Below are 13781 nucleotides of genomic sequence, written 5' to 3'. Positions count from 1 at the left end.
AATTCATTCATTTGGCAGACTGACTGCTACATGGAATTACCCCATCCTGAGTGAGAGAGAGCAAACAAGGAGACTACACATCTCAGGGAATTTTATTTCTAACTTTACAAAGTTAGGTCTGTGACCACAATATGACCATGACTCAAAGCACTGACCTGATAACGGCTGAATGCACTCGACCGCCCTCAGCCGCCACAACTACGCAACCGCCCTCAGCCGCCACAACTACGCAACCGCGGCCGACCGCCCTCAGCCGCCACAACTACGCAACCGCGGCCGACCGCCCTCAGCCGCCACAACTACGCAACCGCGGCCGACCGCCCTCAGCCGCCACAACTACGCAACCGCGGCCGACCGCCCTCAGCCGCCACAACTACGCAACCGCGGCCGACCGCCCTCAGCCGCCACAACTACGCAACCGCGGCCGACCGCCCTCAGCCGCCTCAACTACGTAACCGCGGCCGACCGCCCTCAACCGCCACAACTACGCAACCACGGCCGACCGCCCTCAGCCGCCACAGCTACGCAACCGCGGCCGACCGCCCTCAGCCGCCACAGCTACGCAACCGCGGCCGACCGCCCTCAGCCGCCACAACTACGCAACCGCGGCCGACCGCCCTCAGCCGCCTCAACTACGCAACCGCGGCCGACCGCCCTCAGCCGCCACAACTACGCAACCGCGTCCGACCGCCCTCAGCCGCCTCAACGACGCATCCATGGCCGACCGCCACAGCTATTCAACCGTGGCCGACCGCCCTCAGCCGCCTCAACTACACAACCGTGGCCAACTGCCCTCACCCTCCTCAGCTACGCAACCGTGGCCGACCGCCCTCATCCATGACTGCACATACCTGCCTGGAATAAAAGACCATGGAAGAATGCATTTACCCAAATGTACTTAATCTACTCGAGAGTCGATCATGGAACAATGCACTCACCTGACCATGGCCGACAGCCCTAACCTGACTTGACCACCTGACCATGGAAGATCACATTCACCCGATCATGCTTAACGGCTCTTACCTGAATAAATTACCGAGCCATGGAAGGATGCACTCACCCAAACATGGCCGACTGCCCTTACCCAACTGGACTACCTGACCATGGAAGAAGGCACTTACCTGGCTACAGCCGACTGCACTTACCCAACTGATCTACCTAACCACGGAGGAATGCACTTACTCATTTATCCCTACCTGACCATAGCCTACTGCATTACCCAACTATGGCTGAATGGCGATCTTTCATCATAAAGATCGTTCAGCAGCTAAGCAGGGGTAGGCAACCTCAGCCCTCCAGCTGTGGTGAAACTACAAATCCCATCATGCCTCTGCCTCTAGGGGTCGTGCCTGTGATTGTCAGGGTCTTGCAAGGTCTCATGGGACTTGTAGTTTCAAAACAGCTGGAGGGCCGAGGTTGCCTACCCCTGAGCTAAAGCTTTCATTATTCAGCAGTTGAGCGATTAACGTCTGCATAATGTGACACAAATGTTTGAATTATCAGTTCACAGGAAGGCAACAGGTTTGCTAAAAGCAAATATCCTAAAAAAAAAAAAAAAAAAAAAAAAAAAAAAAAAAAAAGAAGAAGAAGTGTATCTACCTTCCATGTGCTCGATTTCCACACCATTCAGAACTCCAAGAATAACCCGATCCTTCCAGGTATAGGGAAGCACACGGCTCCCTCACCCCACTTCCAACAAAGCAGCACGCCATGTGTGAGCGTCCAACACTCCTCTCTGCAAACAGTGGGGGACAGGTCTGCATAGCAACTGACAGCTTCATAGATCTTCACTGTCAGCGCCAACGCTAGCAAATGCCAGCAGAGTCTTCCAAAGATTCTGAACGGGCAGATGGTGCTTCTATCCTATAGAGCTTTCTTTTCCCAAACTCATTTGTTTGTTTCTACTGTTGCACAGATGAGAATATAAAAAGGTGTGGAATTTGGCACATCCTAAAGCTGTTGTATACCCTGCTTTGTTATTTTTACCTACAGGTAAGCCTATGATAAGGCTTACCTGTAGGTATTATTATTATTATTCAGGATTTATATAGCGCCAACAGTTTACGCAGCGCTTTACAATATAAAAAGGAGACAATACAGTTATAATACAATAAAATACAGGAGGATTCAGAGGGCCCTGCTCAGAAGAGCTTACAATTTAATAGGGTGGGGCAGGTGGTACAAAAGGTTGTAACTGTGGGGAATGATCTGATGGAAGTGGTAAAAGATTAGTTGGAGACATGATAGGCTTTCCTGAAGAGATGAGTTTTCAGGGATCGCCTGAAGGTAGCAAGAGTAGGGGATAGCCGGACAGGTGGAGGTAGCGAGTTCCAGAGGATGGGAGAGGCTCTGGAGAAATCTTGGAGACGAGCATGAGAGGAGGAGACGAGAGAGCTTGAGAGTAGGAGGTCTTGAGAAGAGCGGAGAGGACGATTTGGGTGATATTTGGAGACAAGATTAGTTATGTAGCTCGGGTCAGAGTTGTGAATGGCTTTGTATGTTGTGGTTAGTATTTTGAATTTAATTTGCTGGGTGATTGGGAGCCAGTGTAGGGATTGGAGGAGAGGGGTGGTGGTCAGTGTAGGGATTGGAGGAGAGGGGTGGCGGACACTGAGCGGTTGGTAAGGTGGATAAGTCTGGCAGCAGCATTCATGATAGACTGAAGAGGGGAGGAGCCTATAGAGAGGCAGGCCAATGAGAAAGGAGTTGCAATAGTCAAGGCGAGAGATAACAAGGGAGTGAATGAGGAGCTTGGTGGTTTTATTTGTTAAAAAGGGGCGAATTTTAGAGATGTTATGGAGGTGAATTCTACAAACTTTTGAAAACGACTGGACTTGAGGCTGAAATGACAAGTCGGAGTCTAGAGCAGTGATGGCGAACCTTGGCACCCCAGATGTTTTGGAACTACATTTCCCATGATGCTCTACACTGTAGAGTGCAAGAGCATCATGGGAAATGTAGTTCCAAAATATCTGGGGTGCCAAGGTTCGCCATCACTGGTCTAGGATTATACCTAGTACCCTGGCGTGAGGGGAGGGACTGATGGTTGTATTATTGATTTTGATTGAAAAGTCATGGAAGGGGGCACGGGCGGGGGGGGAATATTAATAGCTCAGTTTTAGAGAGATTTAGTTTAAGGGAGTGGTGCGACATCCATGCTGATATGTCAGTTAGTAAGTTAGTAATGTGAGAGGAGACTGAAGGAGTGAGGTGAGGAGTAGACAGATAGATTTGGGTGTCATCGGCGTATAAGTGGTATTGGAAGCCATGGGCGGTTATCTAGTAACCAAGGGAGGAGGTGTAGATAGAGAAGAGAAGGGGTCCAAGAACCGAGCCTTGGGGGACCCCCACAGAAAGGGGCAATGGAGAGGAGGAAACAGAGTTGTAGGGTATACTGAAGGAGCGCTGTGATAGATAGGCAGAGAACCAGGATAGAGCAGAATCTCGGAGGCCCAGGGAATGTAGTTTATTGAGAAGGAGCGGGTGGTCAACAGTATCAAAGGCCACAGAGAGGTCAAGTAGTAGGTGCATGGAGTAGTGGCCGTTGGTTTTAGCAGTTAGTAAATCGTTAGTGAGTTTTAGTAAGGCAGTTTCCGTGGAGTGCTGTGAGCGAGAGCCAGACTGTAAGGGGTCAAGAAGAATTTTCACTGAGGTAGGAGCTAAGACGGTTGTAGACTAAGCATTCTAGAAGTTTAGAGGTGAATGGGAGCAATGAGATGGGTCTTAAGTTGTTCAGGTTGGTGGGGTCCAGTGAGGGCTTTTTAAGTATGGGAGTGATCTGCACATGTTTTAGAGGGGAGGGGAAGGTGCCACTAGAGAGGGAGAGATTGAAGATGTGAGTGAGGGAGCATAGGATAGAAGAAGAGGGTGACCGTAGTAGTTGTGAGGGAACAGGATCCAAGGGACAATTGGTTAGGTGGGCATCTGAGAAAAGTTTTGTAACCTCTTCAGTAGTAGCCAATTCAAAAGAGGAGAGTGTTGAATGTGCTGTTAGGCAAGGTATGTTGGGTGGGGAAGATGTACGCACAGTGGAGGTTAAATGAATATCTCCTAAACGTACACCATTTAGGAGATATTCACTCTGCATGCAGCCAGCGCATGCGCTCTGATGGTCTGGCATACCGTGCCAGAGCTTCCTCACGGAAACGAGGGCTTGCGTGCGAGTGACGTCATCGCGGCTCCAGCCACTCAGGGCGCAGAGAGCCCGCAATCCCGGAAGAAAGGACAGGGGAGAAGACGTCAGCCCTCTCAGCTGTAACCAGGGCGCCGCTGAGAGGGCTTCGTTCTAAGGTGAGTATTTCATAATATGCTAGTATGTGATGCATACTAGCACATTATCCAATTGTGTTGCGGGTTTTTTTTTTCTCCCCAGCGGTTTACAACCGCTTTAAAGGCATTTTACACCTCCCTACCGCCACCTTGTGTTTTTCACCTGCATAAGACGTGCATTGATCATGCAGTTTCATGGTGTCATTGGGTGCCCTGTACACACAGCCTGTAGAAGAGTAAATCTTCACAATCCAGCATCAGCAATTTCTGTTTGTGTTCAAACCTGAGGCATGGCGTTGCACAGGTTAATGCATGACCTTTGTCTATAGTGTGAGAACTGACACTTCCTGTGAAGAAACTACATATCCCACAATAATCAGTTTGCTCAGACTAGTGCTCTGCAGGTGAGAGCTACACAGTAATTAGATCTGACACAGACACAAAGGGGCAGAGCGATTATCGGAGAGATCATCATGCAGTCTTTGATCACATTATTACTTCTACATGTGTAATGCAACACAGAGGAAACGATGAGGCATGGATTGGACGCTGTGTGACCCCGAACACGCAGTTGCCCATCTCATTGGCAGGGACAAGCTCGACAAATAAATACATGGACTTAGGGGGAATCGATCAGCCATGACACTACAATCTGCAGCCACAACATGTGAGACAATCATTACAGGGTAAGACAAACAAACACAGGGAATAGAACTCCATTATACCGAGTTATAGCAATAGAAATGTGTGAAAGCGTACAATGCCTTTAAATTACAAGATTACGCCCCCTGGCGCTTACACACAGTATAAAGGTATGCGGCAATAGGTCGCTGTAAGAAGTAAACCATCTACTCTCCCCATACACTCTATAATAAAATCACTATACTGACCCCTCATACCTGGTAGAGGACTGGTCACCAGGTATTACCTGCAGTTGGTATTTTCCCCCCATTGCAGCTCTCCTGGTAGAGGAGGAGACCATGGCTTCATCATCTCAGAGCTCCCTCCTTGGTGACCTAAAAACTGGTGGGGTAATAATTAAAGCCCAGCTTTGGGTAAAAGTATCTTTTGTCCCCCCCCCCGCCCCTCCTCTGATCAATCATGCCAGGTGACGAGTTTTCCCTCACGGGCAAAGCCAGCTAAAGAGGAGCTCCAGGTTCTCCCCCAAAAAGTACCCATACTGTAGCTGCCTACTTTAAATATAAGGACACTTACCTGTCCAGGGATCCAGCAACGTCCTAACCCGAGCCGATTCTTCAATCTGTTTCGGGTGCAGAGGCTGGCATAGCAAGTAAGGGAAACAGGAATTGAAGCCTCGCAGCTTCATGGCTGGTTTCCTACTGTGCGTGCTCGAGCCGCACTGCGCTTTGTAAATGGTCTTGAAGTCTTCCGGGACCTGTGATGTGACCCAGAGACTGTGGGGGAAGGAGAAGGGGCCGCACTTCCATCTCAGATCTGAGCAGGAAGCCGGTATGTGTCAAATCCAGGTACCCGCTTCTCCCTTCCCCCCGAAACAAGTGCCAAACATGGCAGTGGATGGGTGGGGGGGCGCCACACACCGGAGCCCATCTGTAGGTGGGGCTCCCAATGTCATCTCTGTGTTCAATCACAGTGCCATATGATTGTGAGCCCCTCCTACCAGCTGTGGGCACCAGAGCCCATTGGTAGGAGGGATTCCTAATGAGGTTATCACTGCACAGCCAATCACAGTGCTGCACGATGAGGAGACCCACCTACTGGCCCATTAGTAGGAAGGGCTCCCGATGATGGCATCTCTGTGCAGCAAATCACAAAGCCACATGATCAGGGGCCCCTCTACAGGCCTTGGGTATCACAGCCCATCGGTAGAATGGGCACCCAATAAGGTCATCACCCTTTGGCCAATCACAGTGTTGCATGATCGAGAGCCTTATAAATCACAACTCACCAGTAGGAGGGGCTGCCGATGAGGTCATCACTGTATAACCAATAACAGCGCCACATAATAAGGAGCCCCTCTTACCAGCCTTGGTTATCATAGCCCACCGGTAGGAGGGGCTCCCAATGATGTCATCAAGGTACATCCAATCACAGTGTAGCATGGCTTGGAGCCCAGCTTACAGGCCTTGGGTATCATGCCCCATTCGTAGGAGGACTGCTGCTGATGATGTCATCACTGTACAGCCAATAACAGTGCCACATAAGGAGCCCTGCCTACCAGCCTTGATTATCACAGCCCATCGGTAGGGGGAGCTACTAATAGTGCCATTGCTGTTTGGTCAATCACAGTACTACAAGACAAAGCCTCGGGTATCTCAACCCACCAGTAGGAGGGACTTCCAATGATGTCTTCACTGAAGGGCCAATAACATTGCACCATGATCAGAAATCACACCTACCAGCCTTGGTTATCACAGCCCCCTGGTAGGAAGGGCTACCAATGATGTCAGCACGGTGCAGCCAATCACAGCCCTGCATGATCAAAAGCCCCTCCTATCAGCCTTCAGCATCAAAGCCCAACAGTAGGAGGAACTCTTGAATATGTAATCACTGTGCAGACAATCGCAATGCCACGTGGGTGACAGCCCCTCTCACGGGCCACTGGTAGAATAGGTTTCTGATGTCATCACTGTGCGGCCAATTACAATGTTGCTCCTACCTACACCCTTAGGAGAGGCCCCTGATGATGTCACTGCTGTGTAGCCAGGAATAGTGCCACATGATCGGAAGCCCCTCCTACCAGCCTTGGTTATCACAGCCCACTGGTAGGAGGAGGAGCTCCATATGATGGCACTGCACAGCCAATCACCGTATCACATTATTAGAAGCCCCTCCTATAGGCCTTGATTATCACAGTCCACTGGTAGGAAGGGCTCCAGAAGATGTCACTGCAGAGCCAATCACAGTTCCACATGAACAGAAGCCCCTCCTACCAGTCTTGATTATCACAGTCCACTGGTAGGAGGGGCTTCAGATGATGTCACTGCACAGCCAATCACTGTGCCACATGATCGGAAGCCACTCCTACCAATCTTGGTTATTACAGTCAACTGGTAGTCAGCACACTTGATGATGTCACTGTATAGTCAATCACAGTTCCACATGATCAGAAGCCCCTCCTACCAGCCTTGGTTATGACAGTCCACTGGTAGGAGGGGCTTCAGATGATGTCACTGCACAGCCAATCACTGTGCCACATGATCAGAAGCCACTCCTACCAATCTTGGTTATTACAGTCAACTGGTAGTCAGCACGCTTGATGATGTCACTGTATAGGCAATCATAGTTCCACATGATCAGAAGACCCTCCTACCAGCCTTGGTTATGACAGTCCACTGGTAGGAGGGGCTTCAGATGATGTCACTGCACAGCCATTCACTGTGCCACATGACCGGAAGCCCCTCCTACCAGCCTTGGTTATCACAGCCCACTGGTAGGAGGAGGAGCTCCATATGATGTCACTGCACAGCCAATCACCGTATCACATTATTAGAAGCCCCTCCTATAGGTCTTGATTATCACAGTCCACTGGTAGGAAGGGCTCCAGAAGATGTCACTGCAGAGCCAATCACAGTGCCACATAATAAGAATCCCCTCCTACCAGCCTTGGTTATGACAGTCCACTGGTAGGAGGGGCTTCAGATGATGCCACTGCACAGCCAATCACTGTGTCACATGATTGGAAGCCACGCCTACCAGTCTTGGTTATCACAGTCAACTGGTAAGCAGGACGCCTGATGATGTCACTGAACAGCCAATCACTGTGTCACATGATCGGAAGCCCCTCCTACAAGCCTTGGGCATCTTTGTCCACTGGAAGGGGCTCTAGATGATGTCATCAGTGCACAGCCAATCACAACGCCACATTACCTTAAGCCCCTAATACCAGCCCACTTAAACGGCCAACGATCACATAGGACGAGTCAGATAGACAGGTGGATCACCTCCCCTTACCCCCTCCCCCCCAACACATACAGACACTGAGGGGAGGGCGTCACCTGTCTCCTGCAGGAAGCTGATGAAGTCCAGTTCTAGTTCTGGCTGGGCGGGCGGCACCTCCTGATCGCCCATCTCCATGCTGACACCGCCGCTTCCTCCTCACACCAGATCCGGCTTCCAGATGTTTACTGCGCTCCAGCCAATAGCAACGCTCAGATGACGTGTCCCTGGTGAGGTCACGTGACGACGCACGGGACGCCTCCCAATTAGAAGCCGGAAGTACGATGCGTTCCAAGACTCGCGCTACAGGACAGCGTCACCTGTGATTGGCTGATAGTGGATGGGAAGGCGGGGCTGAGCCTGGACGATGATTAAGCTACTATAGAAGGAGACAGCTGGGACACAGAGCTGGGAGGGAGGCTGGGCTGCATGGGGCTCAATCTAGGAGCCTGTACACAAGGATATATTTTTATATAAACATATATATTTATATTATTACCCCCCCCCCCCTCAGCTATCTGAGTGCAATGTAGACGTTTGCGTTTCGATCCAAATTGAAATTCGGACAAATTTTGCGTTATTTGGATGTATAAAAATCTCTGAATTACAATAGTACCGAATTTAAACTCATCCGAAATAAGTTCTTGAATTTGAATTGTTTTCAAATCGAATTTCCAAAGGGAATAAAAATAGAATAGAAAATAAAGGAAAATAATAGAATAGAAAATGAAAGAATCAAATATAATAGAGTAAAACAGAGCAGACTACAAAATAAAAGAATGTATGTTGGGGTCGTTCAGGTGCTTATCTAACAGTTTCTTGAAAGTATGGATGCTCCCCGCTGAGACCACCGCCTGTGGAAGGGAATTCCACATCCTTGCCGCTCTTACAGTAAAGAACCCTCTACATAGTTTAAGGTTAAACCTCTTTTCTTCTATTTTACATTTTTCTACATTGAACCTCATTTGCCATGTAGTTGCCCACCCCATTCATTTGTTCAGATCTTTTTGCAAGGTTTCCACATCCTGCGGAGAAGTTATTGCCCTGCTTAGCTTAGTATCTTCCGCAAATACAGAGATTGAACTGTTTATCCCATCCTCCAGGTCGTTTATGAACAAATTAAATAGGATTGGTCCCAGCACAGAACCCTGGGGAACCCCACTACCCACCCCTGACCATTCTGAGTACTCCCCATTTATCACCACCCTCTGAACTCGCCCTTGTAGCCAGTTTTCAATCCATGTACTCACCCTATGGTCCATGGCAACGGACCCTATTTTGTACAGTAAACGTTTATGGGGAACTGTGTCAAATGCTTTTGCAAAATCCAGATACACCACGTCTACGGGCCTTCCTTTATCTAGATGGCAACTCACCTCCTCATAGAAGGTTAATAGATTGGTTTGGCAAGAACGATTCTTCATGAATCCACGCTGATTACTGCTAATGATACCGTTCTCATTACTAAAATCTTGTATATAGTCCCTTATCATCCCCTCCAAGAGCTTGCATACTATTAATGTTAGGCTAACTGGTCTGTAATTCCCAGGGATGTATTTAGGCCCTTTTTTAAATATTGGTGCTACATTGGCTTTTCTCCAATCAGCTGGTACCATTCCAGTCAGTAGACTGTCTGTAAAAATTAGGAACAATGGTCTGGCAATTACTTGGCTGAGTTCCCCAAGTACCCTCGGGTGCAAGCTATCTGGTCCCGGTGATTTATTAATGTTAATTTTCCCAAATCTAATTCTAATTCTGTCCTCTGTTAGCCATGAGGGTGCTTCCTGTGATGTGTCATGAGGATAAACACTGCAGTTTTGGTTACTGAAGACCCCCGATTTCCTCGTGAAGACTGAGGAGAAGAATAAATTCAATACCTCCCCATCCTTTGTAACCAGATGACCTTCCTCATTCTTTATGGGGCCAATATGGTCTGTCCTCCCCTTTATTTTTACTGTTTACATACTTAAAAGAATTTCTTGGGATTTTTTTTGCTCTCCTCCGCTATGTGTCTTTCATGTTCTCTCTTAGCCGCCCTAATTGCACCCTTACATTTCTTGTTGCCTTCTTTATAAAGTCTGAATGCTGATGATGATCCCTCAACCTTGTATTTTTGAAGGCCTTCTCCTTTGCTTTTATATGCATTTTTACATTGGAGTTAAGCCATCCAGGACTTTTGTTCACGCTTTTAAATTTATTTCCCCAATGGGATGCATTGGCTAATGCCCTTATTTAATATGCTCTTAAAGCAAACCCATCTCTCCTCCGTGTTCTTGGTTTTTAAAATTTTATCCCAATTTATATCTTCTAGCAAGGTTTGTAATTTAGGGAAGTTGGCTCTTTTGAAATTCAGTGTCTTTTATTCCCCTTAGGTTTCCTATTTGTGTGATTTATACTGAAGCTAATTGACCTGTGATCGCTGTTACCTAAATTGAACCGTATTTCCAAATCCATGATCAGGTCTGTATTGTTGGTAATCAGTAGATCAAAGATATGCAATTAGCGGACCTCCAGCTGTTGCAAAACTACAAGTCCCATCATGCCTCTGCCTCTGGGTGTGATGCTTGTGGTTGTCAGAGTCTTGCTATGCCTTATGGGACTTGTAGTTCTGCAACAGCTGGAGGTACACTAATTGCATATCCCTGCAGTAGATCTAGTAAGGCTTTATTTCTAGTTGGTGCGTCTACCATCTGACCCATGAAATTGTCCTGCAAGACATTTAGGAACTGGCGAGCCTTAGATTAATGTGTGGTTCCCTCCGCACAGTCTATGTCTGGATAATTAAAATCCCCCATTATGATAACACTTCCCATCCTTGTTGCTAAACCAAATTGTGCCGTTTTTGAGTCACGTCTTTTAAAAAATGCACCACAAACGCTGCAAAAGTGGAGCAAAAACGCTCCATTAACGCATAGGCAATTTACAGGCAGTTTTAATGCGAACCAATGTGAAAGTAGCCTTACAGTTTGAGAAGTTTAGATTTGACCACGGTATACACTTTGAATGCTCCAATCCTGCTAATAGTCAAGGCAGTCAAACACAAATTTTATTTCCATAAATCTAAACACACAACTACACACATGGAAAACAACTTTGAATACAAAGCATAAGGCTTGTTTCACACGGACTTCAGCTTGTAGAAGGGCAGTGGTGAAAAGTGAGCTTTGACCAACAGCAATTGCAGAGCTTCCAGCAAGCTTTGTTGAAGCTTTTAGGGCTTGTTTACACTTGTAATTGGGTAGATGTAACCATGCTTCAGCAGAAATTATAACCCCCCGCCCCCCATTGTGCTTAGAGGGCGATACCACCCACTGAGAGCAACCCATTCAAGTGAATAGGACCACCCTGTACCCCCACACAATATACGTGGTTGTGGCTTGGTTGCCCAGTATTTAGGGGGTTAAAACTGGTGGTCCTACTCACTTCCTGTCAAAAACTCTCTGAAGAGTGATCTGGACAAAGATCCTTCTTCAGAGACAAAGCAGTTGTAAACAAGTCCTTAAAGTGGAGTTCCACCCAAAAGTGGAACTTCCACTCATTAGATTCTTCCCCCCCTCCGGTGACACAGTTGGCACCTTTCAGGGGGGAGGGGGGTACAGATACCTGTATATTACAGGTATCTGTACCCACTTCCGGCGTAGATAGCCGCAGAATCTGCGGGTATTTACGCCACATCCTGTTCCCCCCCCGCTGCCTGCTGGGAAACACACGGGTCCCAGAGGCAGCAGGGACCATTCGTATTGCGCTGCGCGACTCGCGCATGCGCAGTAGGGAACCGGGAAGTGAAGCCGCACGGCTTCACTTCCTGATTCCCTTACCGAAGATGGAGGCGGCAGCACCCGAGGACGGAGAGACGCTTCGGCCTCGGGTGCCGACATCGCGGGCGCCCTGGACAGGTAAGTGTCCATGTTTTAAAAGTCAGCAGCTGCAGTATTTGTAGCTGCTGACTTTTAAAAAAAATTTTTTCGGTGCCGCTCCGCTTTAAAGTACCATTCAGTTCGTTTGTAAATGTTGAACACAGATCCTAATGGGAGTGCTGATTGCCACTTTAAACAAGCTGCTAGCAGACTTCAGCATGTTATACTTACCTCCCCTGTTGCAGTGGATTTGCACAGGGCAGCCCAGATCCTCCTGTCGAGTGCCCCCACAGCAAGCAGCCTACTATGGAAGCACCTGAGCCTGGCCCCTCTCTCTCCTGATTGGCTGCCTTTGACAGCAGCGGGAGCAAATGGCGCTGCTGCCGTGTCTCAGCCAATCAGGAGGGAGAGTCTCGGACGGCCGAGACACTCATGGACATCGCTGGAGAGAAGGGGCTCAACTATTAGGAGTGCTGGGGAGGATGGTACACAGAAGGCTTTTTTATCATAATGCATTAAATGAGAAGTCCAGCCTGAGCTTTTTAGGCTGGGCTTCTCCTATGGGTCACAGGAGTGCAAAAAAAACAAAAAAAATAAAAAAAAAAATAAACAAACATTCTTCTCTTAAGAAAAAAAAAAACCTTCTGCCTTTACAACCACTAACTGGTAATCGCACGGTCATGCAACACTGTACCCAAACGAAATATAGATCATCTTTTTCTCACACAAATAGAACTTTATTAAATAAAGAATTTTGAAAAAAATATTTTATACTGTACATGCAAAACAAATTTAAATGTTCATAAATGTAGGCAATAATGTATTTTGCTACACGAACATGTCTTTGATAACCAATACAGTGATCAGATAATACACTGACACTGCACTAATGAGGGGGGCGTGGCCTGGCGGGAGCCCAGGCTGAGGTTGTCATTCTACTATAGAACACTTGCATGGATGTGCGGCATCGGGGATCCCTTCCTTTCTCTCAACTGTACTAATGACACTGGTTAGGAAGGGGTTAACATCTAGGAGGGAAAAAAAAAAAATCAAGGGGTTAAACGGTGTGCCTAACTATTTTTAATCTGTCCTACTTGAAGTGTGTGTTGCTTTTACTTACAGATCGGGCTGCTTTGTCTCCCTGCTTTGCAGGGAGAACAGCCAGCTCGCTGCTCTGTGTACAGAGTCCTGTGTGTTTGCACACACAGGACTCTGTTCTGTGATTGGCTAAAGCCGATCAAGCAGGTCCACGGCCAAAATCATTGGCCAGGGGCACAAGCACCCCTAACCTAGAAGACGTACATGTGCGTGATCAAACCTGGCTGCGCCGCCTGCCCGCAGTATATGTAAAAAGCTTTAACAAAGCTTGCTGAAAGTCCTTCAAATGCTCTGTAAAAGCTCTCTGTTCACACTGCTCTTATATAAGCTGAAGCCCGTGTGACACAGGCGTGTTCGTTTACGTGCTCCCTTAATAAGGTTATGCTATTTACAGATGAAGCCTGTCACCCAGAGTAGCAATAACATCAAAGGATAGAGATGATTCTGCTGTATTTGTTTGAAAAGCCAGCAGTGGATGAAGCGGACACAATTACAGCACATAGCGAAGAAGTGTCAAAAACTTCATTGAACTGTTTACACCAGGGGGTCTCCAAACTTTCCAAACAGAGGGCCAGTTTACTGTCAGACTTTAGGGGGGCCGGATTGTGGCCCAGTGGGAGTAAACAATGCCCTATTTTT

General features: G+C 47.9%; 1 protein-coding gene across 1 annotated transcript in view; it reads right to left on the bottom strand.

Moving 5' to 3' along the window:
* SELENOS (selenoprotein S) overlaps window positions 1-8442 on the bottom strand; it is a 44259-nt gene extending 35817 nt beyond the window's left edge. Inside the window, exon 1 of the mRNA XM_073618356.1 lies at window positions 8247-8442. Coding sequence (XP_073474457.1) covers window positions 8247-8325 — 79 coding nt within the window. The 5' untranslated portion in view covers window positions 8326-8442. The remainder of the gene's footprint in view (window positions 1-8246) is intronic.
* Window positions 8443-13781: the final 5339 nt, after the last annotated feature.

Source organism: Aquarana catesbeiana, linkage group LG03, assembly GCF_042186555.1.
Source record: "Aquarana catesbeiana isolate 2022-GZ linkage group LG03, ASM4218655v1, whole genome shotgun sequence".
In the NCBI taxonomy this organism is placed as follows: domain Eukaryota; kingdom Metazoa; phylum Chordata; class Amphibia; order Anura; family Ranidae; genus Aquarana; species Aquarana catesbeiana.
Note: the sequence above shows the minus strand (reverse complement) of the source record. Positions and strands in the feature narration are given on the sequence as shown.